We start from the raw sequence: 23,133 nt of genomic DNA, 5'->3' as shown, positions 1-23,133 counted from the left end.
GGAATGGTCCTGCTGACTTGATAGGGAGATCGAGGGGTCTGGATTGGAAAATAGGGAGAGAGATGGGGATCTGGTGCTGGTGCTGGGAAGGAGCGGGAGCGGGAACGGAGTAATAATGATGGAAGGACGGAAGGGGAAGGGAGGCGCGCTCGATTGAGTTCTTGCTTGCTTGCTTGCTTGAACCAATACGCTAGCGCACGCACGTACGCAGGATAAGAAGGGAGGGATGGGGTTAGGCAGGCAGGCAGGCAGGGAGCATCTCTTCGCGGTATGTAGCTGGCGTGTACGTGTGGCGGTGTGGCCGATTGGGGTGGATTGACGGCAAAGAGGAGGGCCGGAGAAAAAAAAAACACGAAAGAAGCGGAAAGTGGATTGAAGACACAGTGAGGGAAGTGGTGGGCCAAGATTTGGCGTCAAGGTATGGGAGAAACCGGGACAGCGTAAGTTAAGAGGAGATAGCAGACTTCCTCCCTCAGTGGCCCAATCGACCCGGATATCTGGAGTGCTTTGGGCCTGATTTGATCAACGGCTCTCCCACCAGCTGCGTTGCACCTCTTGCTCTGTCCAGCATGGCTTCATCCCCTACCTTTCCCACCGCTACTTATAGATCCTGATGCTCAGCTCCCAACCTCCACCCTGCGTTCCAAAACCGCTCTCGCATCCGACTCGCTCAGTGTCTCGATTCCCATGTCCAGCAGGACATTTCTAGCTGACTCGTTGGATTTGAAGACGCGTTTCTCCACTTCCCAAAGAGAAAAGACTCTATCACCGCCGCTGGCGTCCTTGTTAGAGGTGTCTGATCCTCCATCTGACTCCGCGCCCGCTGCTGCAGTTGCTCCCTCGTCGCTGTCATCGTTGTCGTTGTCGTTGTCAAAGCCCCATCCTTCCTCCTTCTCCATCTCTTCATCCACTCCAGCAGCAGCAACGGATTTCGAGTTACTTGTAGAAGGCCTGATCGGCAATCCAAGTAACCTAATTCCTTCGTTCAACCTCCTCATCCCCCTCGCCGCTTCGCCAGGTTGGTATATAGAGGCATCAATGACCTTTTCAATCGCCTCCACGTCACCCTTTAGCTGTTCTGCTCCACTCGCTGAGAAGTTATGACGCATGAGAACATTGTCCCAGATGTATTTTTGAATCGCGAGACAGAGCTGGCGGGTTATACGTCGTAGAGGAGATGCTGCTAGGACTTTTGCGAGAAAGGAGAGATAGTCAGAGAGGAGTTGGAGGGGCATGTCTAAGGCGGATGTTGGGGTGAAAGATGAATGCATGGAGGCAGTGGTGCCAGAGGAGATGAGGGATGACCAGCCAGCGACTTTGGAGTATGGTCGTAGAGAAGCAGTGACGGCGCTGATGAGGAGTTCATTGATCTGCTCCTCGGCCTTTAATCGGAGTCGTTGATAGGCCGACGCTGTCTCATCGAAGAGCGCTCCTCCATCTGGTTCCCCACTATCGGGATCATCTATTTGATTGATAGAGGCTGATGTTCTGGACGCGACATCAGACGTTGGTAGGTCACGACCGACGGTCCCTTTTGAGCCAGCATTTCGCCGTGCGCGGTCCTGCAGCTCCTCCCAAAGTTCGAGGAAGAAGATGTCGTCTCCCCAATCTGACATCTTGCGCTCAAGATACTCGGCGCTGCCAAAGACTTTGCTCAGACTTTCAAGACCATACATTCCGCTCACGTTGTTTATGCCTCTAGCGTCGTTGGCAGTCCCTGTAGATCCTTGAATCACTTTGCCTAGTGTTGAAGTGTCCATGATATACCTCTCGAGACTTCCATGAAGCCGTTGGTGGTATTGATCAAAGACTTCAAGTTGTATATCAATAAGAAATCTCAATTTATGGCTGAAAGAAGAAAGCGGTCTGTAGCGATCTGTGATTGTTTCCAGGAGGTCGTTGACCCGGATAGCACTCTTGGTTGGTTTTGTTGACCCTGGCTCTGTGCTGTCGTAGTCAATTTCTCCGCTGTCAGATGCTGCAATAATGGCTTCGTATCTTGCTAACGCGAACTCTTTCTCGACCTTGAGCCACGATTCAAAGTACTCGTGCGTGACCAAGACAGACCAGGTGAGGCCTTTCCAGTCTGACAAAGAGTGGGGCGTCGGTGTATAGGCCCAAGAGTCGCGTATTGTGGTATCGAACGACATCAGCTCGTGCATGAAATGTGAAAACAGTTGCGGTTGCGAGGAGATTTGAGGAAGGAGAGTAAGTACTTTTGCACTAACCATTGGCAGCAGAGCAGAAATGAAAGCAGACGTTGCGTCTGGATAGAGGACATCCTCCAATTCAGGCACGGCGCGGAATCTATCGTCCAACACTGGTTGCAAATAGTCCACCAGAAAGCCATTATGGTCTTCCAGAAGATCGAGGATGTGAGAAAGAAAGTATTCTGGCTTATCCAATCGATTGGTGGCTCGTTTCCCATAGAAATGATATCTGAACCGGAGCTGTAAAGGATGAACCATGACCTCTAATGGCAGTAGAATTTTCGGCTGTGCATTCGAGGGTTCATTATGCGTTTTGGTAGATTCCAACAACAGATCCGGTACTTGCAAGTCTAGTAGAGTGTTAACTTGCTCCGTCCAATTCGCAACCATTTTGCTGTCCAAGTGCATATCCTTTTTCGGCCACCCCATTTGATCAAGGGTTTTGTTTAGGTCGCTGCTCAAGGCCTCCTTCAGCAGGGCATACACTTTTGACGTCTGCTGTTCAACATGATCCACTAGATGCGGTGCAGCACCTTCCGCTGCAGGCTGCCCATCGTGTAATGCCTTAACAAGTGAGCGCAACCGAGTGTAGGCAGGTATGGCTAATCGCGCTGAGGTTTTGCTATCGTTTCGGGCTTGTTCACTACCAACGTCAGTCTTCAATGCCTCGAAACATGACCAGCAGACGTACCATAGAACATCTACTTCTTGCAGTAGTTGAAGATAACCGGTAGCAAGATCGAGTCGGCGAAGTTTTGCCATGCTGGTCTCGAACTTTTTGACAGCATCATCGCTTGTTGTAGCTTCAGTGATATAAATCAGTCTTCGATCAATATCGGATTGTTGCTCCTGGTAGCTCTCCGCCTTCTCTTGGATGCTGGTCTCATGCTCGTGAAGGGCTTGTGTGGCCCTTTCGAAGTCTGAACTGGCTTCCTCGAGCTACACATAGATCAGTATGCTGCCCGCGAAGGCCAATGAAAGACCGAACCTGTTTCTTCAGCAGTTGCTGCTGAGTCCTGGCTTGTTGAAGCAATACCTCCAGGCCTTCAAAGTCCGCCGCAGTTTGTATCTTGTCGTCTAGATAATCTTTTACTCTTGTATCCATCTCCGAGCTAGAAGCACGTGTCAAAGAAGCCATTGTCTCGGTGATAGGCCGGTTCGTCGGTGTTCTTTCTTCGGTGGCTTTCTGTGAAAAAAGTTGAAGTTGTGAATGCGGAGGAACGCGTCTGAGACAGCTGTACGTCAATGACGTTGTGTTCACTTTTCCAAAACAAAAATGGTTGAACGACAACAGTAGCTGCGAGGAGAGGTTGGGAGATCAATGCGATCAAGCCATGGAGAGTCCTGCCAAACGCAGGAAGAAGAATGGCAGCAAAGCGTCCCCTCTGCCGGTAAAAAGTCTGGACTTCTTCTTCGCAAAGCAGAATGCCAAAGCTCGAGGCGAAGACACAAAGACAACCAAGACAGCTGTGGATGGTATCAATGGACAAGCAGAAGAGAAATCAGCGGGTGGGATGAATATGCATCAAGACGATGAGCAATTCGCAAGACAGTTACAACAGGCATGGGACAATGAGCATGAGGCGAAAACCCAAGCAGACCCAGCACCAGAATCAAACCAGGATCACGCATTCTTCAATGAGGGAGACCAGTCTTTGGAAGATGAGTCAGTTAAGCTACGAGAGCAGTCGAAGGACACAGCAGGCCGTGTTCACGGAAACGGTGCACCTACGGTGCTTTCTCTGCAGTCGGCGGGATCTGCTGAAGATACAGTCACCCTTACTGTTCCATTCGACCAAAGTCCTCTGACCTTCGATCCCCAAGACTACGTGTCCGAGCTAAGAAGTTATTGGGCATCAGAGGGTGGCAATGCGTTTTACTCTCTCCTAACGAGGTGTTTCATCCTGATCAACAGCACGCAAAGCCGCATCAAAATCGTCGACACACTTGTCAATTGCCTCCGGACAATCATTGAAGGAGATCCAGACAGCTTGCTGCCTGCCGTGTGGCTAGCGACGAATTCAATATCCCCATCGTATATCTCCTTGGAGCTGGGGCTGGGCGGCTCGGCAATATCGAAAGCCCTGAAGAAAGTTTGCGGGCTGGACAGTGGAGGGTTGAAGACGTTATACGATAAGTACGGTGATGCAGGTGATGTGGCATTTGAAGCGAAGAAGAAGCAAAGCTTTACTCTGAGAAAGCCGAAGCCATTGACCATTAAAGGAGTCTATCAGTCGCTTGTCAAGATTGCCAATAGCAAAGGCAATGGCAGCGTAGAGAACAAGCAGAGAATCGTGGAAAGACTTGTGCAAGATGCTAGAGGCGCTGAGGAGAGTAGATACATCGTTCGAACTCTTGTTCAGCATCTCCGTATCGGAGCAGTAAAGACTACCATGCTCATCGCACTCGCTCGAGCTTTTCTGCTTTCGAAACCTGCTGGGGCTGAATTCGAAATTCTCCAGCGCTCTGAGCTTGCAAAGTTGAAGAAGGATGAGCTCGCCGCCATTTGGTCAAAGGCTGAGGAGACGGTCAAGGCATGCTTTGCTCGCCGTCCAAACTACAATGATATCGTCCCTGGCCTTCTGGAGGTGGGCGTATGTGAGGAGCTGCTGCTGCGGTGTGGCCTTGCGTTGCATATACCGCTGCGACCCATGCTGGGAAGCATCACTCGTGATTTAGGCGAGATGCTTACCAAATTACAGGGCAGAGATTTCGGCTGCGAATTCAAGTATGATGGGCAACGTGCACAAGTTCATTGTGATGATAAGGGCAAAGTCTCAATCTTCTCCCGTCACCTTGAAGTCATGACGGACAAATACCCGGATCTTGTCAAACTGGTTCCTGAGATCAGGGGAGATGGAGTGTCAAGTTTTATCCTTGAGGGCGAAGTGGTGGCAGTCGACCGAGAGACAGGAGACTTAAGGACCTTTCAGACCCTGACGAATCGTGCTCGGAAGGATGTTGACATTGGCAGCATCAAAGTCGATGTCTGTCTCTTCGCGTTCGATCTGATGTATCTGAATGGTGAAGAACTTCTTAATAGACCATTCAGAGAACGACGGGGATTGTTACGCAGCATGTTCATTGAAAAAGAGCACCACTTTACCTGGGTCCGAAGTATTGATGCGTCACCAGCAGAATCGGAGACTGTCCTCGAATTCTTCAAGAGTGCCACCGACTTCAAATGCGAGGGCATCATGGTAAAAGTGCTTGACAATCTACCAAATCCCGACCTGCAGACGGAGGTACAGGATGATGCTCAGCTCAATACGCCTACACCGGTGACACCTTCTAAGCCCAAGAAAGGAAACCGAGTCAAAGTTGCAAAGGAAGAAGAGAAGGAGAAAGGAACGAGGAGAAAAGCGCTCCTTGCCACTTATGAACCCGATAAACGTCTTGATTCTTGGCTCAAGGTCAAAAAGGACTACAATACTGCTGCCGACACGATAGACCTCATCCCTGTGGCTGGCTGGCACGGTCAAGGTCGAAAGGCCAAATGGTGGTCACCGATCCTGCTAGCTTGTCGTAATCCAGTTACAGGCTCCCTCGAAGTCGTCACCAAATGCATATCCGGCTTTACCGACAAGTTCTACCAGGCCAACAAAGAGAAATACAGCGAAGACGGTGATAATGTCATAGCGCGACCAAGCTATGTCGAATATGGCGGACATCCCGATGTTTGGTTCGAGCCGCAAGAAGTATGGGAGATGGCATTTGCCGACATAACTCTGAGCCCAACATATACCGCGGCCATTGGATTGGTTAGTGACGAGCGGGGCTTGAGTCTGCGTTTCCCTCGCTTTCTGAAAGTTCGAGAAGACAAGAGTATTGAGGAGGCAAGCACATCTGATTTCCTCGCTGGTCTGTACAGAAAGCAGGAAGCTAGAGCTCAGGCCAATGGAGAGACGGGCCATGCAAAAGATACCGAAGAAATCGAGGAGGAGTGATATGCTCGATATGCTCAGTTTGAGCTCAGCCTTGCCATACTATTTTAACCCCCACAAGACCGACATCGAGGATTTTCAGCTGCCGGTACCGTCTTGACATCATCAGTATCATCAGCAATAGCAGCAAACCCGTGCTTACCGATGATCCACGGAAACCTCTTTTTCTCTTCATCAGTGAAGGCATCATCCGCTTGAGGCTGAAAACTCGCCCGATGCAGCGGCATGTGCAGGTCGACGGCATCTCGGAACTGCACACTCCATTTCGCATTTAAAAGAATTCATGGCGCGATACTTCCTCGCCGTCTCGCTTCCCACCATCGCCAACCGAAGATGATCATCTCTCTTCTCGGAGTCGTCGTCCGGACGTGTATCCGGAGGGCGCCTTTCTTCCTCGAGGATATCGAGTATCATCTCGAGATCGTGCGCACGGCAGTTGCCTTCGATGCAAGCCTTCCGCACCATCATAGGCTTCAGCACACCTGAACCGTCAGGTACCATTTCTCGGCTGGGCTAGTCGTTCGCTGGCTCGCGGTCGTCTCGTGGGATCTGATGTGGCGTGGTGTGGTAGTACGTGCATCCGCACCTGGTGAAGTATAGGACGAGGCTCTGGTGAATTGGTAATTCTTCTTCTTCCTCTTGCCGACTTTTGGTGTCGGTCATGATGATGACGACGACGACGATGATGATGATGGGTATCGCGTGTCTTCGTTGCTCGTTCTCTGCACTGGTGGTGGTGATCAGCAGTTTCGACAGGTCGAAGATATCGAAAGAGGCGGAATGAGCGCTCCAATTGCATAGCTAATACTACCGCGAGGCTCATTGTTATAGAATATCGAGAAAAATGACACATTTCGTCCTCCGCAAGGTGAATTGAGAACATCACCATTGAGTCTTTCAGGCGTGTCATCTCGCAGCATCACCGTCACAGATAGTCCTGCACAGAGCGAAATCTGTCACTGAGCAGAATCCTTCACGGAGTATATGATTCGTCATCTTGAAGCTGAGAAGGCGTCACGAAACTGCTCAATGTTGAGGAAGAAATTGTTGCATAGGCATTTGCTTGAAGTACACCATCAAGGATCACGATGATCGAACATGAGCAGAATTTCCGAAAAAGTGCCCTGAGTAATCCAGCCTCGTGCGCAATACACACTGGCTCCTGGGGCGTTGTGACGGAGGTGGGCCGCCTGTAGCTTTCTTCGTCATGATCAATTTTGGCCCTATTGAAACCGCCTCCGGAAGCTTGGAGTCGGGAGATATATCTGTTTCGAGGAAAGTATTTCGATCCTTTACTATGGTCAGCATGGACGATATCCTTCTGATCACCAACAATCACGAGGCACACAGACTATCTCCTCATTCGTAATGCTAGGTTAGTGGGCAACACTTCTACGACAGGCTGTTCGCACCTTGACCAACTACCTACCTTCCGTGTTGATGAGCTGGCTGTAAGTCTGCGCGTCTCTGCGATGTATTGTGAGGGGATCAACATATTCTTCGCTATAATAGGACACCGCCTGGGGTAAGCCTCACATATGTCCATGTCTATGAGCTAACATTCAACTTGCCGCTTGCGTGGCCATATCTCCTGGTGGAAGAGAGGGAACATGTCATTGGCACAGGAGAGGATTTTGATACGCCGCTAAGCTCTAAGCGACACTGGCGCCGATCATCCACACAGCGCTTGGCAGATCAAAGCCTGATCCGGCATCTCGGTGGTATGTTTTTCGGCTTCGGCCCACTTTGGCCGCCCGGGGCATAGTGCCGCAGTTCGATGAAAGATCTGAATGGGGCAATGATCATTTCTGTTAGAAGTAGTAGCAAACAGCGTACGGAGGTGCCAATTCACTTGATTGAGTTACTCCTATCAAGAGGAGCATTTGCTCATACTGATAGCTATAGAAGCGCATTACTGTAACAGCTCAGAAACAGCATTTGGCGTTCAATTCGTATAGCAATGCTCACTGCCATAAATGACGGGGCGTAACAGTTACAAGAGCGTTTCGTGCCTTTTGCATGCGGGGACCCTTGTACCATCATGCTAATACGTAACAGATACGTATGCGCGTATTAGGGATTCTGACAATTTCAGGCTTTGATCAGACGGGGAATTTTGATTTTGTCGGATGGATGGGCGGCGCTTGGCAGTAGCAGTCCTTATCTCGGGTCGGATGGACAGATGTGACTGAATCTCAGGGCTGTGGAGGGAACAAACAGAGGTGATGGAATTGTCTGTACGAATAAAGCTTCCGGATCAGCTAATTCTATATCGTCTGCTCTGTCATTCTGTTACCTGCACCGGTGAAGCAGCCAATCAGAGACAGGTAGCGCTCAAGTACTCTCATCTCCTTCGGGTTTGTCGATCCGCGGGACAGGCGTCACTTTCTTCACCACCTTGGCTGGTGAACCCATTGCTACACTCCACTCCGGCACGTCCTTGGTCACGATGGAATTTGACCCTATTGTGCAGCCTTGGCCAATCGTCACTCCTGGCAGGATGGTTACATGCCCACCAACCCAGCAATCGTCGCCGATCTTCACTTGGCGCGCGTATTCGATGTTGTCCCGCCGCGACTGGACTTCTGTCTCGTGCGTGGCGGCGAAGATGCTGACGAAGGGACCGAACATAACACGGTCGCCGATGGTGACAATGCCGCAGTCGAGTATGACGGTACTAGGGATATGGTCAGACGAGAAGGCCGACGTGCGAGTGCGAGTGCGAGTGCGCGTGGGGTAACGAAACGACTCAAACTCGGCGCACATACTTGAAATTCGCGTAGAATCTCTCCCCAATGGAGATATTGCATCCATAGTCCACATAGACGGGCGGCTCCATGAAGACATCCGTGCCCACGCTTCCCATCAATTCCTTCAGCATAACCTCCCTGTCCTTGGCCAGTGATTCGAAGGTGGCATCTTCGGGAAAGTACTTGTTGTATTTGTCCATGAGCTTCCGAGCTCGAAAGCGCCCGTTCATCAGCTCGGGGACACAAGAGTCGTACAGCATGCCAGAAATCATTTTCTCGTAGTCGTCACACCAGGGTACATGTTTGTAGGACTTGACCGACTCCATCAAGGCATGGTTCTTGCTTGTACTTGCCATGCTTGTTGGTTCGGGATGGTTGCAGTCTCTTCGATGTATAATCAATGTCTGATTCCCAAGCACTTTAAGCTGTTCTATCTCCCAATTACCCTTGGGTGTGTGTGCAGGAACAGCAACAGCAGCAGCAAGGCAATGCAGGGCAATGAGAATGAATTGACGTCTAAGTCTCCCAAATGCGTTGTTACCAAGACAATAGAAAATATGCAAAATGTGTCATCACCCGAAGCGTTGCAGGTTGCAAGAACGAGATGCTTTCATCCTACCGTTCCCGCATTTCACCGAGAATTACGCCGCAGGTTCATGTCCTGTCTACAGAGACCGAAGTCCTTGAAAATTGACTTTATTGCGAAATCGTGGCTGGAATCCGGTTGCTTGACCCCAGCCACAACCAGAAAAGTGAGTCGAGATGTTGTCATGGCGCTCAAAATAAATGTGTAAGAATGCAGGAGTTCTGTAGAAAACCAGTTGTTCTATCTAATTAAGGGGCAGCGTCGGTAGATATACGTCCAAATTGGCTGTACTCCGTACGGTACAGAAATTAGAAGCGAAATTGCAGTAGAACTTGACCAATCAAAACGTACGGATTCCGCAGTAGAAACGCAGCAAATCTGGCCCATAGGCGCTCACAGCGTCTGACGATAAACAATCCACCCAAGTCCATCAAACATAGTAAACAATCGAAACAAATGGTATTAGTATGGTGGGACTACATAAGACAATACCGCGAGAGCTACCTTGTCACCGCAATGCACCTTCGTACCACGCAAGTGTTCCTGATCGCTTGCTTCATCTTGCTTTTGCCTTCGTCGGGGCCGGAACTTCTCCATCGAAATGTACCTTCATCGTGAGTGGGAACACATAGTAGCTCCCCTGATCCTCCCTCATATAGACATAGAACCCTCCAGGCCTGGGAATCTTCTTGAGCTGGCCCTGTGGTCCAGGAGCGCGGCGAAGGTTCTTAAGCTTGCCAACGGCCCGCAACATGGCGGTTAGGGCGACCATGCTGGCTTCCTTGCCTAGGCAGGTATGTGCGCCAATGCCGTAGTGGATATATGAGTCAAGCGGTCGATCAATGCGCACCTCATTCGGACTAGGAAAGATCTTCTCGTCTCGGGCAGCACTGACGAAGGACACGAAGACCTTGTCTTCCGGCTTGATGTCCACTTGTCGACCGCCATCATCCACTGTTGTTGAGACAGTGGAGCGGCGGTATGAGCCGAATGTGCCGTTCAAGCGGATGCCTTCCATGGCATAGCGAAGAAGCTTATCATCAGACTCGGGCGTGTCGATCTTAGCCAGGCGGTTAATCTCTGGCAGATGTACTTTTCCTTCTGCGGAAAGATAGTAGTCGATGATCTGCGTGAACTGAAGCAAATGTTAGTCGATAGTCCCCCGAGGCCAGACTATGATCCATTTACTCACCACTTGCGACTGATTTGGCACCATTGCGATTGCTGTGGGCATGATCTGAGAAAATGCAATCTCATACGGCGTCATCCCTGTCTCCGTGAGTCTGCGAACCATGTGGATACCATAGTCTGACAATGCGTTGTCGTTCTCCCGGTACGTGTCGATGAGTTTCGCAGCAAAGCCAGTTGCATTTACTGTTTTGACGTGTGCCTCGATCAGTTTCCCCAACATGTTGGAGAGCTTCAATGCAACCTTCCGCAGAGGAAAGGATTTTGTGGGCTCGAAATCAAAGAAGATGGCAGTGAAGATGACAGACATCATCATGTACATCTCATGCTCTGAGAAAATGCCGTGCGGGTTTTCCTCGGTCTTCAAGGGAAGTGCAAACATGTTTGCCGCGAAATGGACATGAGCCAGATTGCCGACACTAGAGTTGTCAGCAGGTACTTCTCCGACGCATGGATATCCTTACTCTCTAGTAATGTCCACTTGGTTGATGCCTGCAATTTGGCACGATTTTTCCTTGAGCAACTTCAGGGTTTGGTACTCGTAGAATTCTTTGACTGCTCTGTGCCAGTCATTCCTGTACAACGACTTGCTCATCACCTCTCGCTGGTTCGTGTGGAAGGGTGTGTCACCAGCCAGCATGAACTTCAGGCCTCCTTTCCCCATGGCGTGCTCAAAACCTTCGTTCCACATAACATTGAAGTCTTGTGCACGCTCGAGAATATACTTCGCAGCGGGGTAAGAAGTCAAGTTGATCCGAGGAAGGATCCGCATGGGTTTCTCCCAGCTGAACTCGTGATAGCGGCCCAGGTCTTTCATAACGACTGCCATTTCGCTCGGTATTGTCATTGGGTAATGGGCGTAGATTGAATCTGGCTTGAAGTGGTTTGGAAATGCTCGCAGCATCAACTTATAGAAAACGCAGCCATTATTGATCGCAAGGGAGTAGTTGCTCTCCTGAAAACCCCAGTTCGTGAGGTTCTTGGGTGTGTAGTCGAGCTTGTATCGTTAGGGACTGCTGACGAGGAAAGGGATGATTTAGCCTACCGTGTAGAAGCGGTCACCTCGGACAAGAGCGACTGCATCAGAAAGCACAGCTCGAGAGATCGTATAAGTTGGCGTGATACCAACACCTTGGAAAACATCGTCAGTCAAATTATATGAATGGCCAAGTATCTTCACCAACCGGGGACCATCGGCGGCTTTGCTTCCTCGGAAACAATGCCAGGGTACAGCTCGACAAAATCTGGATGTTCTACGACAAGTCAGTCCTGATAAGTTTCCTCCAATCTAGTCCTCTCACCGTAGAGTCGGCGAAGCTGATCGGCGATATATGGATCACTATTGATCTCCTCGAATGTGTCGTACTGCTTCAAACCAAAAAACTTTCGAAACTCGTTCAAACTTCCGCAATTCCAGGCACGCGCCTGCTTCATGCCTAGAATCTCGATTGACCGAAGACATTTGGGAACATTGCGAGGTCCGAACGAGCCTATACTCTCAGCAGTGCAAGCTAAGAAGTGGAGCTGATCTCACCTGCAACATCTTCTATTGCCCCCTGCATGATCCTAACCAGATCATCATCGTTGTATTTTCCGTCCTCACCTCGTCGAAGATGAGCAAAGGGTCGCTTCATAGGATCATCTGACATATCCTTATCCCATTTGGACAGTCCCGCCATCAGCTCCGGAAACGATACTTCATCTGCCTTCTTGCCAAAGAGCTCGGTGTAAACTTCTTCAGTCCATTTCTCATCGTTCTCACTGGTGCAAGAGTGCCAGCGATAAGCAAGGTTGAACTCTACGGAGACTTGATTGCCAACACCTTGAGGGGTGCCATTTTTACCGAAAGTCTTCGGCGTGTCCATTCGAGGATCCTTATTATTCAGCTACGGTACGGAGTTTCGTGTCCAGAATGACTTACCAAAGTCCAAGTGCTATTGCTTCTGGTCAGATTAATGATCGTGCGGAGGTAGTCATACAGGGTTATGTTGATATAGAGACCGCATGTGATCCTACTTCAAGTCAGTAGCGTGCAACATGGTGGATGCGCAGGTGATCAATACAGGCGCCCTGTCTGGAAGAGATCGTTGTCATATTTCTTCCAAGCTTGTTCTGCTTGCGCGGGTGGAAGCCTGTCCGACGGGGGCGTGAACCTTCCGTTCTCGTTAATGGCAGCCAGCTGCTCGACGACATAATTGTGAAATCTGCTTCACGTCAGGCGTTTCCGAGGTGAAACAGGGCATAACTTTTACCGGTTCAGCATGATAAGCATTACTCCACAGGCAGGCGGAAATGCCAACAAGCGCGATTCCGAAAAGCAGTCTGGCTTGATTCTACCATGTTGGAAAGTCCTCATATGATTCTGGTCTTCTTGCACGTCTCCGTAGAGAATGGACAGATCCAAGTATGAGGAAGTTTGAGAAATGCTGAAGTCCCGATGATCGGTCTGGAACAGGTCTAGCTGGGATCAGAAGCTGTATCTTGCCATTCGACGTTGGCTTACCGTGAATGATGAGCGATGCCCAGTCGAAGAAAACGCTGGAAACCTTGTTCGGGGATGGATTGAACTTCTGTCGAGCGAAGAGGCTATCGAACACAAGCCCGGGATCGGGTAACGCGCCAGGTTGTATTGTCATAGCTGTGTGGGGATCAATATCTACACGCGACGTAGCGCCATGGAGACTTACGACGAACCGACCTTGCATAGGGAGTATTGGCAGCACCAAGCATGGGGAAGATGTAGCTGTTGTTCGAGCCGTCTGCAGATCGATAGAGGTACTTGTCTCCAAGGTATGACATGGGGGGGTGCTGGAGGCTATTCCACAACTCGTCCAAAAACAAGCCAGTAAGCTGAACACGATTACTTGACTTGTCAGGTAACGCGGCAGCAAGCTGCATGACCTCCTCCATGAGCATCTTTTTGTCGTCTTGAAGCTTACCCGCCGCTTTTTCCTCCATGATGTGTTTGATGGTCTTAATCTCTTTGAAGCCTAGGGCTTTCAGATCGGCCATAAACCCCGAGGGCTCTTCGGTAGTAAGGTATGCTCCATCACCAGACTCGGTGGGCAGTGGGCGCTGCGCAGCGTGGATTAATTGAGCGTACTGCTCAAACGTGCTTTGCACGTCCGCACGGGTGGCTTGGGTCTCTTTCGAGTTGTCATGTTCCGAAGAGCTGTGGGAGACCGTTCCGTTTGTCATGGGGGCACCTTTCCCAGGATTGCCATTAGTATAGCCATTTGTATGGCTGTTTGAGTCCTTTTTCCTGTGGAAGGTCTTTGAGAGTCGTCTGAACATGGTGAGTGTTTGCCAAAAGTACGATTCTGCACGGCAAAATAGGTTCGCAAAAGTAGAGTAGAAATTAGAGACCGAGCCGACCTAGAAATGCAGTGAGGATGGATGGTATCCCGGAAGCCTTCAAGTCAACTCTCAGAGACCCAATTGATAGCACGAAGCCGAAGTTAGAACATAGCTGAAGTCTGCCACACGATCTGTTGTCCGTGCTTTACACCGACAGTCCTTTCAAGCCAATCAAATCCACGCCCAAGATCATTTTGTGGTTGACGTACATGCGTGGCGGCGGCCAGCGTCCTACTACGTAGTATATGTTTGTGCATGTACCCAATGAGTACTGGATTGTAGAAATGCATACTCACGGGCGTAAGAGCTAGATCGCTAGTTAACTTTGGCGTTAGCTCGAATTCCAGCTGGGATATCTGGCTAGCAAACGTTTCGATGCCGGCCGATTTAGTGAGGCTGTCTGACAATGGCAAGCCCATGAATCATGATCCACCTCAGCATTCGATTTGCGAAATTCGCTAGACTGATGTCCTAGTTGCTGATGAAGGAGCACATGACAGGTAGCGGCAGGTGGCGACCTTCCATACATGCATTGGACTGCACCGAGCTGCAAGGCCGTGAAGATGGCGACTGTTTGGGAGCCCTCCATTGGGAACATTCATTCGTGTCTAGCCGGATCTGGCTCGAAAAGCGAAGGTCAGAACACACCCAATGCAGCCTAGACGACAAGGATAAGGAAACTCGTTGCTCGACCATGGAGCGGGTCTCTGCTGGGTAACCAGAATTCGACCGTGGTTGCGATGAATTCTCGCTTCTTCCGGGAAGTCGTCCATTTTGCCGCTTGATGCATACGGCTTAGCGGGTGATGGAGGGAACTAACGGTATACTTTTCCGGCAGTCTCCAACGAATCATAGGAGACTTGACGAGTTTCATTGTAAAACAGAGGTTTTCTAGCCAGTATTGTGAAAGTGGTGATGTTATACAGCGATCACGGAACGGGCCTGCAGCTAATCCTTTTCAAGTGCTCCCGGTATCAGCGTTCCGGTATCGAGAGATACTAGATCATGATGTATGGTACTAGCTGCACACGTTATCTTGCTGTTTGGATAACATCACGTACACTGAGCCTGGTAAATCCGGATCGAAAATCTGATGAAAACGCTTCGTACTACTGCCTAAGCTTTCCGCTTCAGATGTTCCTCTATAACAAAATGTGCTATCAGCTGAGCCAGTCCAATTTAGGTGATCTTATCTTGGTGTTCTCCGTTCATTCCTCATGTAGTTCATGGACATGGGATGGTAGTAGTCCAGCATTGCTTACATTTCAGGAAGCAGTTGAAGAACAGGTTGAGTCTGTAAGTAGGACCGTGGCGATGCCTAGAATCCGTTGTCGTCAACAAATACTACCATGACAAACACCATTGATCTACTAGTCTCCACTCTACGCTTCAGATCCTCCGTTCTTGGTTACGTTGGCAGTGAACTCAAAATCCTACTACACACGTACATAGTTGATTGCATCGACTAGATCTATGCGTGTGTTTGCTGGCCTTACTGCGAGGTCTTCGCTAGAGTGACAGTTCAATCGCATGAACGCAGCCAACAGGTCTTTCACCCACTCCCACTTCCAAAGCCTAGTCTATAATAGCGCCTAATGAGAATAGGAGGCGATGACTCGTATGAGAGTCATTATGGGCTTCTTGAGTCAATTGAGCCTTTTATGCCGGATTGCCCGCCCTGGCCCCAGTACAAACAGCCCCGAGAATATAATATAGTCCTACCAAATGCATTAGCCCGCGTCTTATCCAGAGTAAGGAGGACCTGACAGTGGAAACCTGCTAGCCAGAGTTCTTCATGTTCTGTAAGGTCGTGTTCAAGTGCAGGCTGCACAAGTGCACATCGACCCGCCACATATGGGATCTCTGCGAGATCTGTGAGATCGGCGATATTGAAGTAATATGTTTCAAATAGTGGGTCCCATTTGAATGGTAGGAGACGGAACGGCGTACTAAGGAATAATATCACGTACATGAGAGCAGCCCATTTCTAGCCTCTTCTTCATTTAGCTTATGCAGGGAATCGCCCGAAATACAGACGATCTGCTCTATCACTTTTTGCATTTCGCCAATTGACCACTGTAAACTGACTATCGGGGGGTGGGCCTGAAGTAATGTTAGTCAGGTGCTAGTAGCAGCTAGTTCTCGTTACCGGATTTTAGTACTATAACTCGTCAGTGTGAAGCTTATTTTATACCTAGCCATTCTGCCGGCCTGATTTATCACACCTAATCTCTTTAGACGTACTATTTTGTGCAAAGAACCTTTATTAGTAAAGATACTAGCGCTGAGCTAACATTACTTCAGGCCCCCCGTAGTACTCTCCTTAGTCCCCTCCCAGTCCCATAACCTTGGCTTCTTTTGACTTGTGTTGATGCGATTTGGCTGCACGCTATCTGCTCGCTACAACAATACATGATAGGGAATCTTGATAATGGGGGGAAGTGCCTTTCAGAAATATTGCCTTAAACTTCCAGAAAAATTGAATCGCGTGTTACATTCCTTGATGGGGATTTGGCCAGTTTGCTCTGAACTGGTGAGTATTGCGTAACGACATGGGGCAATGCAGCTATGATGAGGTTCAACTGTGTAAAATAGCCCAACATACGCGCTATCAGGTCCATCACAAACCGAATTATAGTGGCAGGGATTTAGAGCAGGTGGAGCCGTTTCAAAGCTAGAATCATGGCCAATAGATAGGGTTATGGAGTTACTGAAGTGCACCTGTCGTACAGACAGAGCAGAATTGCAGCATAATACCCTGTCAGTGGTATGATCAGTGCGTTAAGTACTACGTAAATCCCTTTCACATCTGCCTGCATGCTCCCCACTCCGTGCCGCTGAAAGGTGAGTTCTAGCGCAATGTCAAGCCGTCTCTGGTAGGGATGTACAAATTTCGTTGATCTGATTCAATTATCTGGCATCTCCAGCATCCTTTACCCACATTTAACCTCATCTCCCGTGGACACATTGGTCAATCTCTATTCTTGCAGCAATCTTGATTGGACACTGAAACTCATTTCTTGGCGGCACCGCGTAAATCACGTATTACAATAGTTACAGGCAGAAGTAAGTAGTGTCGGTGGGGCACTGGAAATCTTCGTTCTGCGCTAGAGACGGTATCATCAAATGGACAGAAAGCGCTTGTTGCCTATTGCCCCGAAGAAAAGGCCGTTCGTCGTACTCGAAGGATGATTTCGATCAGGAAGATCCTCTTGAAGATCCATAGGTTAGTAGAGAATCTCAAAACGCCTAATTGCTAGATAATACGTCCAGAATTAATAGAATGGAGATACAATACCTATTCAAAGATACGTATCAAAAGGGTAATGCACAAGTTGCCTTGACGCCCCACCAACATTACTTCTGCCTGTAACCGTAGTATGTACTCCGTAGTACTCGCCTCAATCAGAAGTACAGAAGTAGGATGAGAAGACAAGTGATTAGTGCAAAAGTTAAGCTTTTTCTTCGGGGCTAGTGCAACTTGAACTTGCTCGATCAGATGACACCGCTACTCCACCGCAGATCATGGCGCTTGCTCCTTACCGAGGACGCAACTTGTCCTAGCTCATTTCTACGTACTCCGTAGTAGTAGATCATGATTAGCTCATTCAGAAGCTGGTAAGTCCCGATTCAATGAAATGTAAGATGCCTTGACTGAGATTTATCTAGAATAGTGAGATGTCATCATAGATTCCCACTGATCAGAGTTAAATTCTCTCGGTGCAACTAACATATGACTAGAGGATTGTGACTTACGATGATACTTGTGGTTGCGGGATGCCAAGTATGTCTATATACTGTTTGAACTTGAAGACAGCTTAGCTTGGCTGAAATGAATTTCGGGAGGTCATGTAGTGATTACGAAATTTCGTATCCCCGTATTCCAAACTATTGTATGTCACGGGGTTTATACGCCGCTGTGGACCTTTCCACTAAGAGCTGTGGTCGATCATGTTCTTCTCCTAGTACAGCTACAGGCTGAATTTTTGTACCCCCCTTGCTGAAAACGTTAGTATCTGTACAAAACATAATATGCAGAATTGAGTGTAGATGTCCACAAACTGGCCTAAATAGGGCTATCGCTCAGAAATCAAGTTTTTACTTTCCATTGACATTTATAATTGCTTGCTTGCCATCTCGCCTGCATCGAGTGAAGCAGCTTCTTAAGATAGTCAGAAGATACAGCATCTATGCAGTGCAGCATTAACAGCCGCTCATAGCTCATCATACATTGTGTAGGGTATCTTCATAGCGCACTTGTATCCAATTCTCCATCTAATCCAGAATTTGCAGGATGAGCAAAATTGATGCAAATTAGCGACAGGGATGCTGACAGGGATATGTATGCCAAAAAGGCGTTTGTAAGATATTTTGACCCGGTGGGGGTACAAAAATTCGGCCTGTAGCTGTAGTAGTCCTCAACCCTTGTTTTGTGGAACCCCGACTCATGTGAGTTGCACGTGTAAGACACGGCCGAATCATCATATCACCTCCCCAGTCTCGCCAATCGATCTCCGTCCAATCACCGAGTACTACCTTTCAATGGCTTACAGTAGATGGTTAAAACTACGGCGGAATGGTGGATATCATTGGCCGCCAATCCAGATGCGTGCTTCGCACGAAGGATGTCTAGCCAGCCAACTCTCGAGAGCTGCCAGATTCTGCTTTCTATTCAAGTTATTTCTGTCTGATCATATTCTTAAGTATCAGCGTGCTGGCCGAGCATGTCTACAGCTGGGATGAACGACCTCAATCGCAGGCCGAAAACGTTTGTGCTATGTTTCGATGGGACAGGGAACAAATTCTCTGGAACAGATGAGGACAGCAATATTCTCAAAATTTATCGCATGTTGGATAGGAGCGACGACCAGTTATTTACCTATTATCAGCCGGGAATCGGCACCTATATCAGCTCGGGGGATCTTGATCATACGTCCATAACCGACCGAATTGGCTCGTGGTACTCCAAAGCCAAGGACTCGGCTATTGGGACGTCGTTTGCAGATCATGTTATGGGAGGATACAAATTCTTGATGCGCTATTACAACCCAGGTGATGACATATATATGTTTGGATTCTCCCGTGGGAGCTATATAGCTCGGTAGCCTCCCCTAATACGCATCGCCATGTTTCTGCTTGTTGACTTGGTGCTTCAGTTTCTTGTCTGAAATGGTAGACCACGTGGGCTTACTCAGTGCAGGAAATGAGGAGATGGCACGCTTCGCTTGGAAGACATTCAGCAAGTGGCAATCGAGGAGAGGTGGTAGTGGCGCAGAGAACAAGAAAGAAGAGAAGGAGCTGTATGAGTTCATGAGCAATTTCAGAGAAACATTCTCACGTCCTGTCAAGCGTATCAGATTCTTGGGACTCTTTGACACCGTCAACAGCGTCCCCCGGTTCGAGAATGCTTGGATGCAACGTTCAAAGTTCCCGTATACAGCAAGGTCGAGCGCCAAGGTCATCAGACACGCTGTGGCGATCAATGAGCGGCGCGCGAAGTTCCGACAAGACCTAATATCAGGGGCAAAGCTATCCGAAGAAAAGCACCATCATCACTTCTGGCCTCACAGAACCTATGGCGGTGTCACGCTCACTCATACAGACACAGGAGAGCGATCTCAGAATGAGACCTCTGATACACCTCAGATGAAGCCCCAGACTACGGCTGAACCTGAGGCTCAGGTACCCTACATAACGGTGGATGCCGCTTCTCCCCCACTCGAACCCTCCGCCCGACCTCCAGTCAAGTCGCAGGATTCGCACCACAGTCGCCTGAGCTTAGCTCAGCCGGTCATGAATCCGTCTTTGGAAGACATTAGAGGTCGAAATTTTAGCATCGCTGGACCTATAGACACACAATCGCTAGAGGGGCTGAGAGATCACTCTCAAGCGTCATACCGATCTCACCGAGCGTCGCAACAACGGCAATTCTCCGGTCAGAATAAAAAGCAACATATCGAGGAAGTTTGGTTTGCAGGTTGCCACGCCGATATCGGCGGCGGGGGCGTGGCCACTCAGTCATGCTCCATTAGTATGGATGGTCCACGCTGCGAGCATGGCTGGCCTGGAATTCGACCGCTACAAGATGGCAAAGCTCAACTGCTGTCCAGATGACTTGGACGATGATGGTGATGAAGACCACGAGAAGAAGCATAAACACTTCCACGATGCAATCCGTGAAAGCGGCTGCAGAGGCTTCATGCATGATTGTCTGCAATTTGGTGGCGGCTTGCCCCGTATGTCTGTTCTCACATGGATGCTCATGGAATACCTTCCTTTTAGGCGAATGGATTTGAGGCCTGATGGATCGTGGAAGCCGATCCGTTGGCCTCTTCCTGCCGGCGAAACACGAGACATCCCAGATGATGCCAAGATCCACAACAGTGTCATCAAACGAATGCAGGAGGATGAAAACTATCGGCCCGGAAACCTGATCATAGGAGGAGGGGGGAGAGGAGTAAAGAAGGCAGGTAAGGAATATGGCATTGGTCAGTGGAAGGTCAGCGGCCATGAAGGAGATCCAATTCGGGAGGTATATGTCAGAATGAAGCCGACAAACGGGAAGACTGAATGACTCTAGCACAAAATGGACTCCATGGCTCTACAAACAATCTCATGCATGCACACTCATAACAACATATCGTGCCGATACACAGTGACGCTACCTCCTCAAACTTAGGACTGCATGCGTGAGCTCGGGGCCAGCCCGGTCCACATCTTATGACACTGGCGCTGAGACTCGCCGTTCCATTTCGACCTGGAAGTGGTGCGACGAAGTCATCATGCGGATCTCTTCATCAATGCTACCTGGCGGTTCGGCAGTTGCAGTTGAATTCAAAAACTTAGCCTGAATCTCGTCTTCACAAATCATTTCCTGCCCTTCTTCCTATTGCCTATCACGTACATTCTCACTCTCGCCGTGTAGGCAAAGCACTCTCATCTATTTTTTCAAAGGGTCACCTTCTCGAACTCTTCGAGCGCTGTGATATCATGACCTCCATCAATCTCTGCCAGACGGGGCCATCTCTCCAGCATCCAGATCACTACTGCCTTATACCTCTTTTAGGACCACTGCCATTCTACCTACCGGCATCTCCAATCACCCTTTGGAGTACTAGCTAGTAAGTTAGTACTCAGTAGCAAACTACCAGCATCCCCCTTCCGTTTCGGTCCCGTCGCGGAGAGCATCTCTCTGATACCGCGACATTCCTCGTATAAGCATCTCGTCCTCTGAATTGCTCTTCTAATCAAAGCACGTATATGATTGAAGATGCCAGTTTATTTTTGTAAACGTGATTCTTGCAAACCAAGCGAAATTACGTTGGCGAGACTCTGTGGCAAGCATGCGACTTTATTGTGCTGGTTTAGCTTATACTTTTTAAAAGACTGAGTCTTTGAATCCAAACTTCCCCACCCAGTCATATTATAATATAATTTATGTGCAGAACGCTGTCTTGCTATACAGTGCGCAGCGGGTCAAAAGTGTGTCGGAAGGGTTGAATGTCCTGTTCGTGAAGACCAGACGAGTGGCGCCACAGGCGCAGGCACTGTAGTCGAGAAGATTAGCGCGAGGCAATTGGAGTATCAGAGGTAGACTAACAAGATACCGACTGCGAACAGCAGAGAAATACCGACTTTATTGTGTTTTGGGATATGCAGCGTCCAGATGATTTTCTGTGGTAAGACGAAAAGGATGATGTCGGAAATCAGATTGATGATGCAAGATGCGAGTACGTAGGAGCGCCTGTTAAAGGAACAGCTTCCACCTTCATAGAGTGGGTTCCAGATCGTTCTACGGGAAGAGCATTGGAAGATGCAGATGAATAGGCCAACGACATAGAAAAGGACGTTAGACCAGATCAAGCCATGAAACAACCAGAACATGGCATTGCGTTGGCCTCGGGGTATAAAGAGACGGAGCCAGTCTAGCAGGATGGCGGCTTTGAGAAGCATGATGACAACGCCATAAAAGATTGTAGCAAGGTACATATGCTTCATGAGATTAATTTCTTCGATACCTGATTGCGGAAATTTTTTATACGTACGTAGAGCAAACGAGGTACCTTCTTTAACTGAATGTTCCACCGATGGACTTCAATTCCCGGAGATATGGCACCGTCGTACATGAGATACTGATATCCTGCGAAGAGCCCTAAGGAAAGATGGTAAGAATTTCCGCCACTGAGCCTTGAGGATTGGACTTGCATACCAATGCCGAGACCAATAGGCCTAACGAAGTCAGCGGTCGATTGTAGAGGCGTTGGTTGAACCTACCATCTTCGAGTTTCAGGTCCTTAATTGTATCTCTTGCATAAAGACGTAGGGCAACAGCAGTTTTTGCGAGGATGGAACAGAGGATAACGACGCCATAGCCAATTCCATGATGGCCACCTGGGTTGGCAAAGTCGGGTATGACCCCAGGAGGCGGCTTCAGCGCAGGCCCTTCAGGTAGAGCCTCCATAGAGGCAGCCTTCTCCAGCGAGAGCGCGGCAAGCGCGGCAGGATCCGTTTCAAAAGTTAGGCAAGTGCTGCGCCGGCCGAAATCAGGATAAATGTGAACGCACGAACATGGTAGAACGAAAAGAACCAAAACTAGGATAAGTGTGAACGAACAAACATTGCAGAAGGAAAAGAGCACGCCGTGCGAATTCGCGTCCGCGCTCACCGTCAGTGGAGATCTTATATCGGCCCATTTGACTCATTGACGGATCACAGTAGCTCTTGACAAGTCAATAGACCAAGAATAGAAACACCAACGGCTACACGACCTCAGCGATTAGAAAGCACTAGCCACAATAAGACCGAGCCGCATTGCCAAGATTATCCATATACTACGGCATCAGGCAGAAGTAATGTTAGCTCAAAGCTAGTAACTCTGAGGTGATGAGGTGGATGAACTGAATTATCTATCCTCTCTGTAGATTCTAGATGAGTAGGGTAATCTACTGAGGCGCGTAGGCCCTTGACGCCAAGATCACGTTCTGCCAAGGATTTGGCTGTACTCTGTACGGACTCTGTACACGTGCGGCTAATTCCAACATGAGGCGGGGACAGGTACTAAACTTAGCCACTAATCCTATAAAAGCTAAGCGGTATCA

The 23,133-nt window shown here is 49.1% G+C and overlaps 6 protein-coding genes across 6 annotated transcripts; 2 read left to right on the top strand and 4 right to left on the bottom strand.

Moving 5' to 3' along the window:
* Nucleotides 1–617: 617 nt before the first annotated feature.
* On the bottom strand, nucleotides 618–3,348 carry EPUS_07149 (uncharacterized protein; the record flags this gene model as incomplete). Its single annotated transcript, XM_007807440.1, has 3 exons — nucleotides 618–2,853; nucleotides 2,902–3,149; nucleotides 3,199–3,348. The coding sequence occupies 3 exons, from the start codon at nucleotides 3,346–3,348 to the stop codon at nucleotides 618–620; spliced, it is 2,634 nt and encodes an 877-aa protein (XP_007805631.1).
* Nucleotides 3,349–3,544: 196 nt separating this feature from the next.
* Nucleotides 3,545–6,157, top strand: EPUS_07148 (uncharacterized protein; the record flags this gene model as incomplete). The annotated part of the gene is made up of 1 exon (XM_007807439.1): nucleotides 3,545–6,157. One exon carries the CDS (start codon nucleotides 3,545–3,547, stop codon nucleotides 6,155–6,157), a length of 2,613 nt encoding a protein of 870 aa, XP_007805630.1.
* A 75-nt stretch (nucleotides 6,158–6,232) lies between these two features.
* On the bottom strand, nucleotides 6,233–9,260 carry EPUS_07147 (uncharacterized protein; the record flags this gene model as incomplete). Its single annotated transcript, XM_007807438.1, has 7 exons — nucleotides 6,233–6,249; nucleotides 6,297–6,405; nucleotides 6,473–6,662; nucleotides 6,741–6,881; nucleotides 7,132–7,444; nucleotides 8,497–8,831; nucleotides 8,923–9,260. 7 exons carry the CDS (start codon nucleotides 9,258–9,260, stop codon nucleotides 6,233–6,235), a joined length of 1,443 nt encoding a protein of 480 aa, XP_007805629.1.
* Nucleotides 9,261–10,046: 786 nt separating this feature from the next.
* EPUS_07146 (Linoleate 10R-lipoxygenase) lies at nucleotides 10,047–13,972 on the bottom strand (the record flags this gene model as incomplete). The annotated part of the gene is made up of 12 exons (XM_007807437.1): nucleotides 10,047–10,625; nucleotides 10,683–11,097; nucleotides 11,143–11,675; nucleotides 11,724–11,809; nucleotides 11,863–11,931; nucleotides 11,980–12,168; nucleotides 12,213–12,552; nucleotides 12,600–12,690; nucleotides 12,742–12,882; nucleotides 12,931–13,135; nucleotides 13,182–13,316; nucleotides 13,366–13,972. The coding sequence occupies 12 exons, from the start codon at nucleotides 13,970–13,972 to the stop codon at nucleotides 10,047–10,049; spliced, it is 3,390 nt and encodes a 1,129-aa protein (XP_007805628.1).
* Nucleotides 13,973–18,774: 4,802 nt separating this feature from the next.
* Nucleotides 18,775–20,609, top strand: EPUS_07145 (uncharacterized protein; the record flags this gene model as incomplete). Its single annotated transcript, XM_007807436.1, has 3 exons — nucleotides 18,775–19,136; nucleotides 19,192–20,012; nucleotides 20,068–20,609. The coding sequence occupies 3 exons, from the start codon at nucleotides 18,775–18,777 to the stop codon at nucleotides 20,607–20,609; spliced, it is 1,725 nt and encodes a 574-aa protein (XP_007805627.1).
* Nucleotides 20,610–22,103: 1,494 nt separating this feature from the next.
* EPUS_07144 (uncharacterized protein) lies at nucleotides 22,104–22,496 on the bottom strand (the record flags this gene model as incomplete). The annotated part of the gene is made up of 3 exons (XM_007807435.1): nucleotides 22,104–22,187; nucleotides 22,245–22,264; nucleotides 22,310–22,496. 3 exons carry the CDS (start codon nucleotides 22,494–22,496, stop codon nucleotides 22,104–22,106), a joined length of 291 nt encoding a protein of 96 aa, XP_007805626.1.
* Between the last annotated feature and the right edge of the window lie 637 nt (nucleotides 22,497–23,133).

This window comes from Endocarpon pusillum, assembly GCF_000464535.1.
Source record: "Endocarpon pusillum Z07020 unplaced genomic scaffold scaffold691, whole genome shotgun sequence".
In the NCBI taxonomy this organism is placed as follows: domain Eukaryota; kingdom Fungi; phylum Ascomycota; class Eurotiomycetes; order Verrucariales; family Verrucariaceae; genus Endocarpon; species Endocarpon pusillum.
Note: the sequence above shows the minus strand (reverse complement) of the source record. Positions and strands in the feature narration are given on the sequence as shown.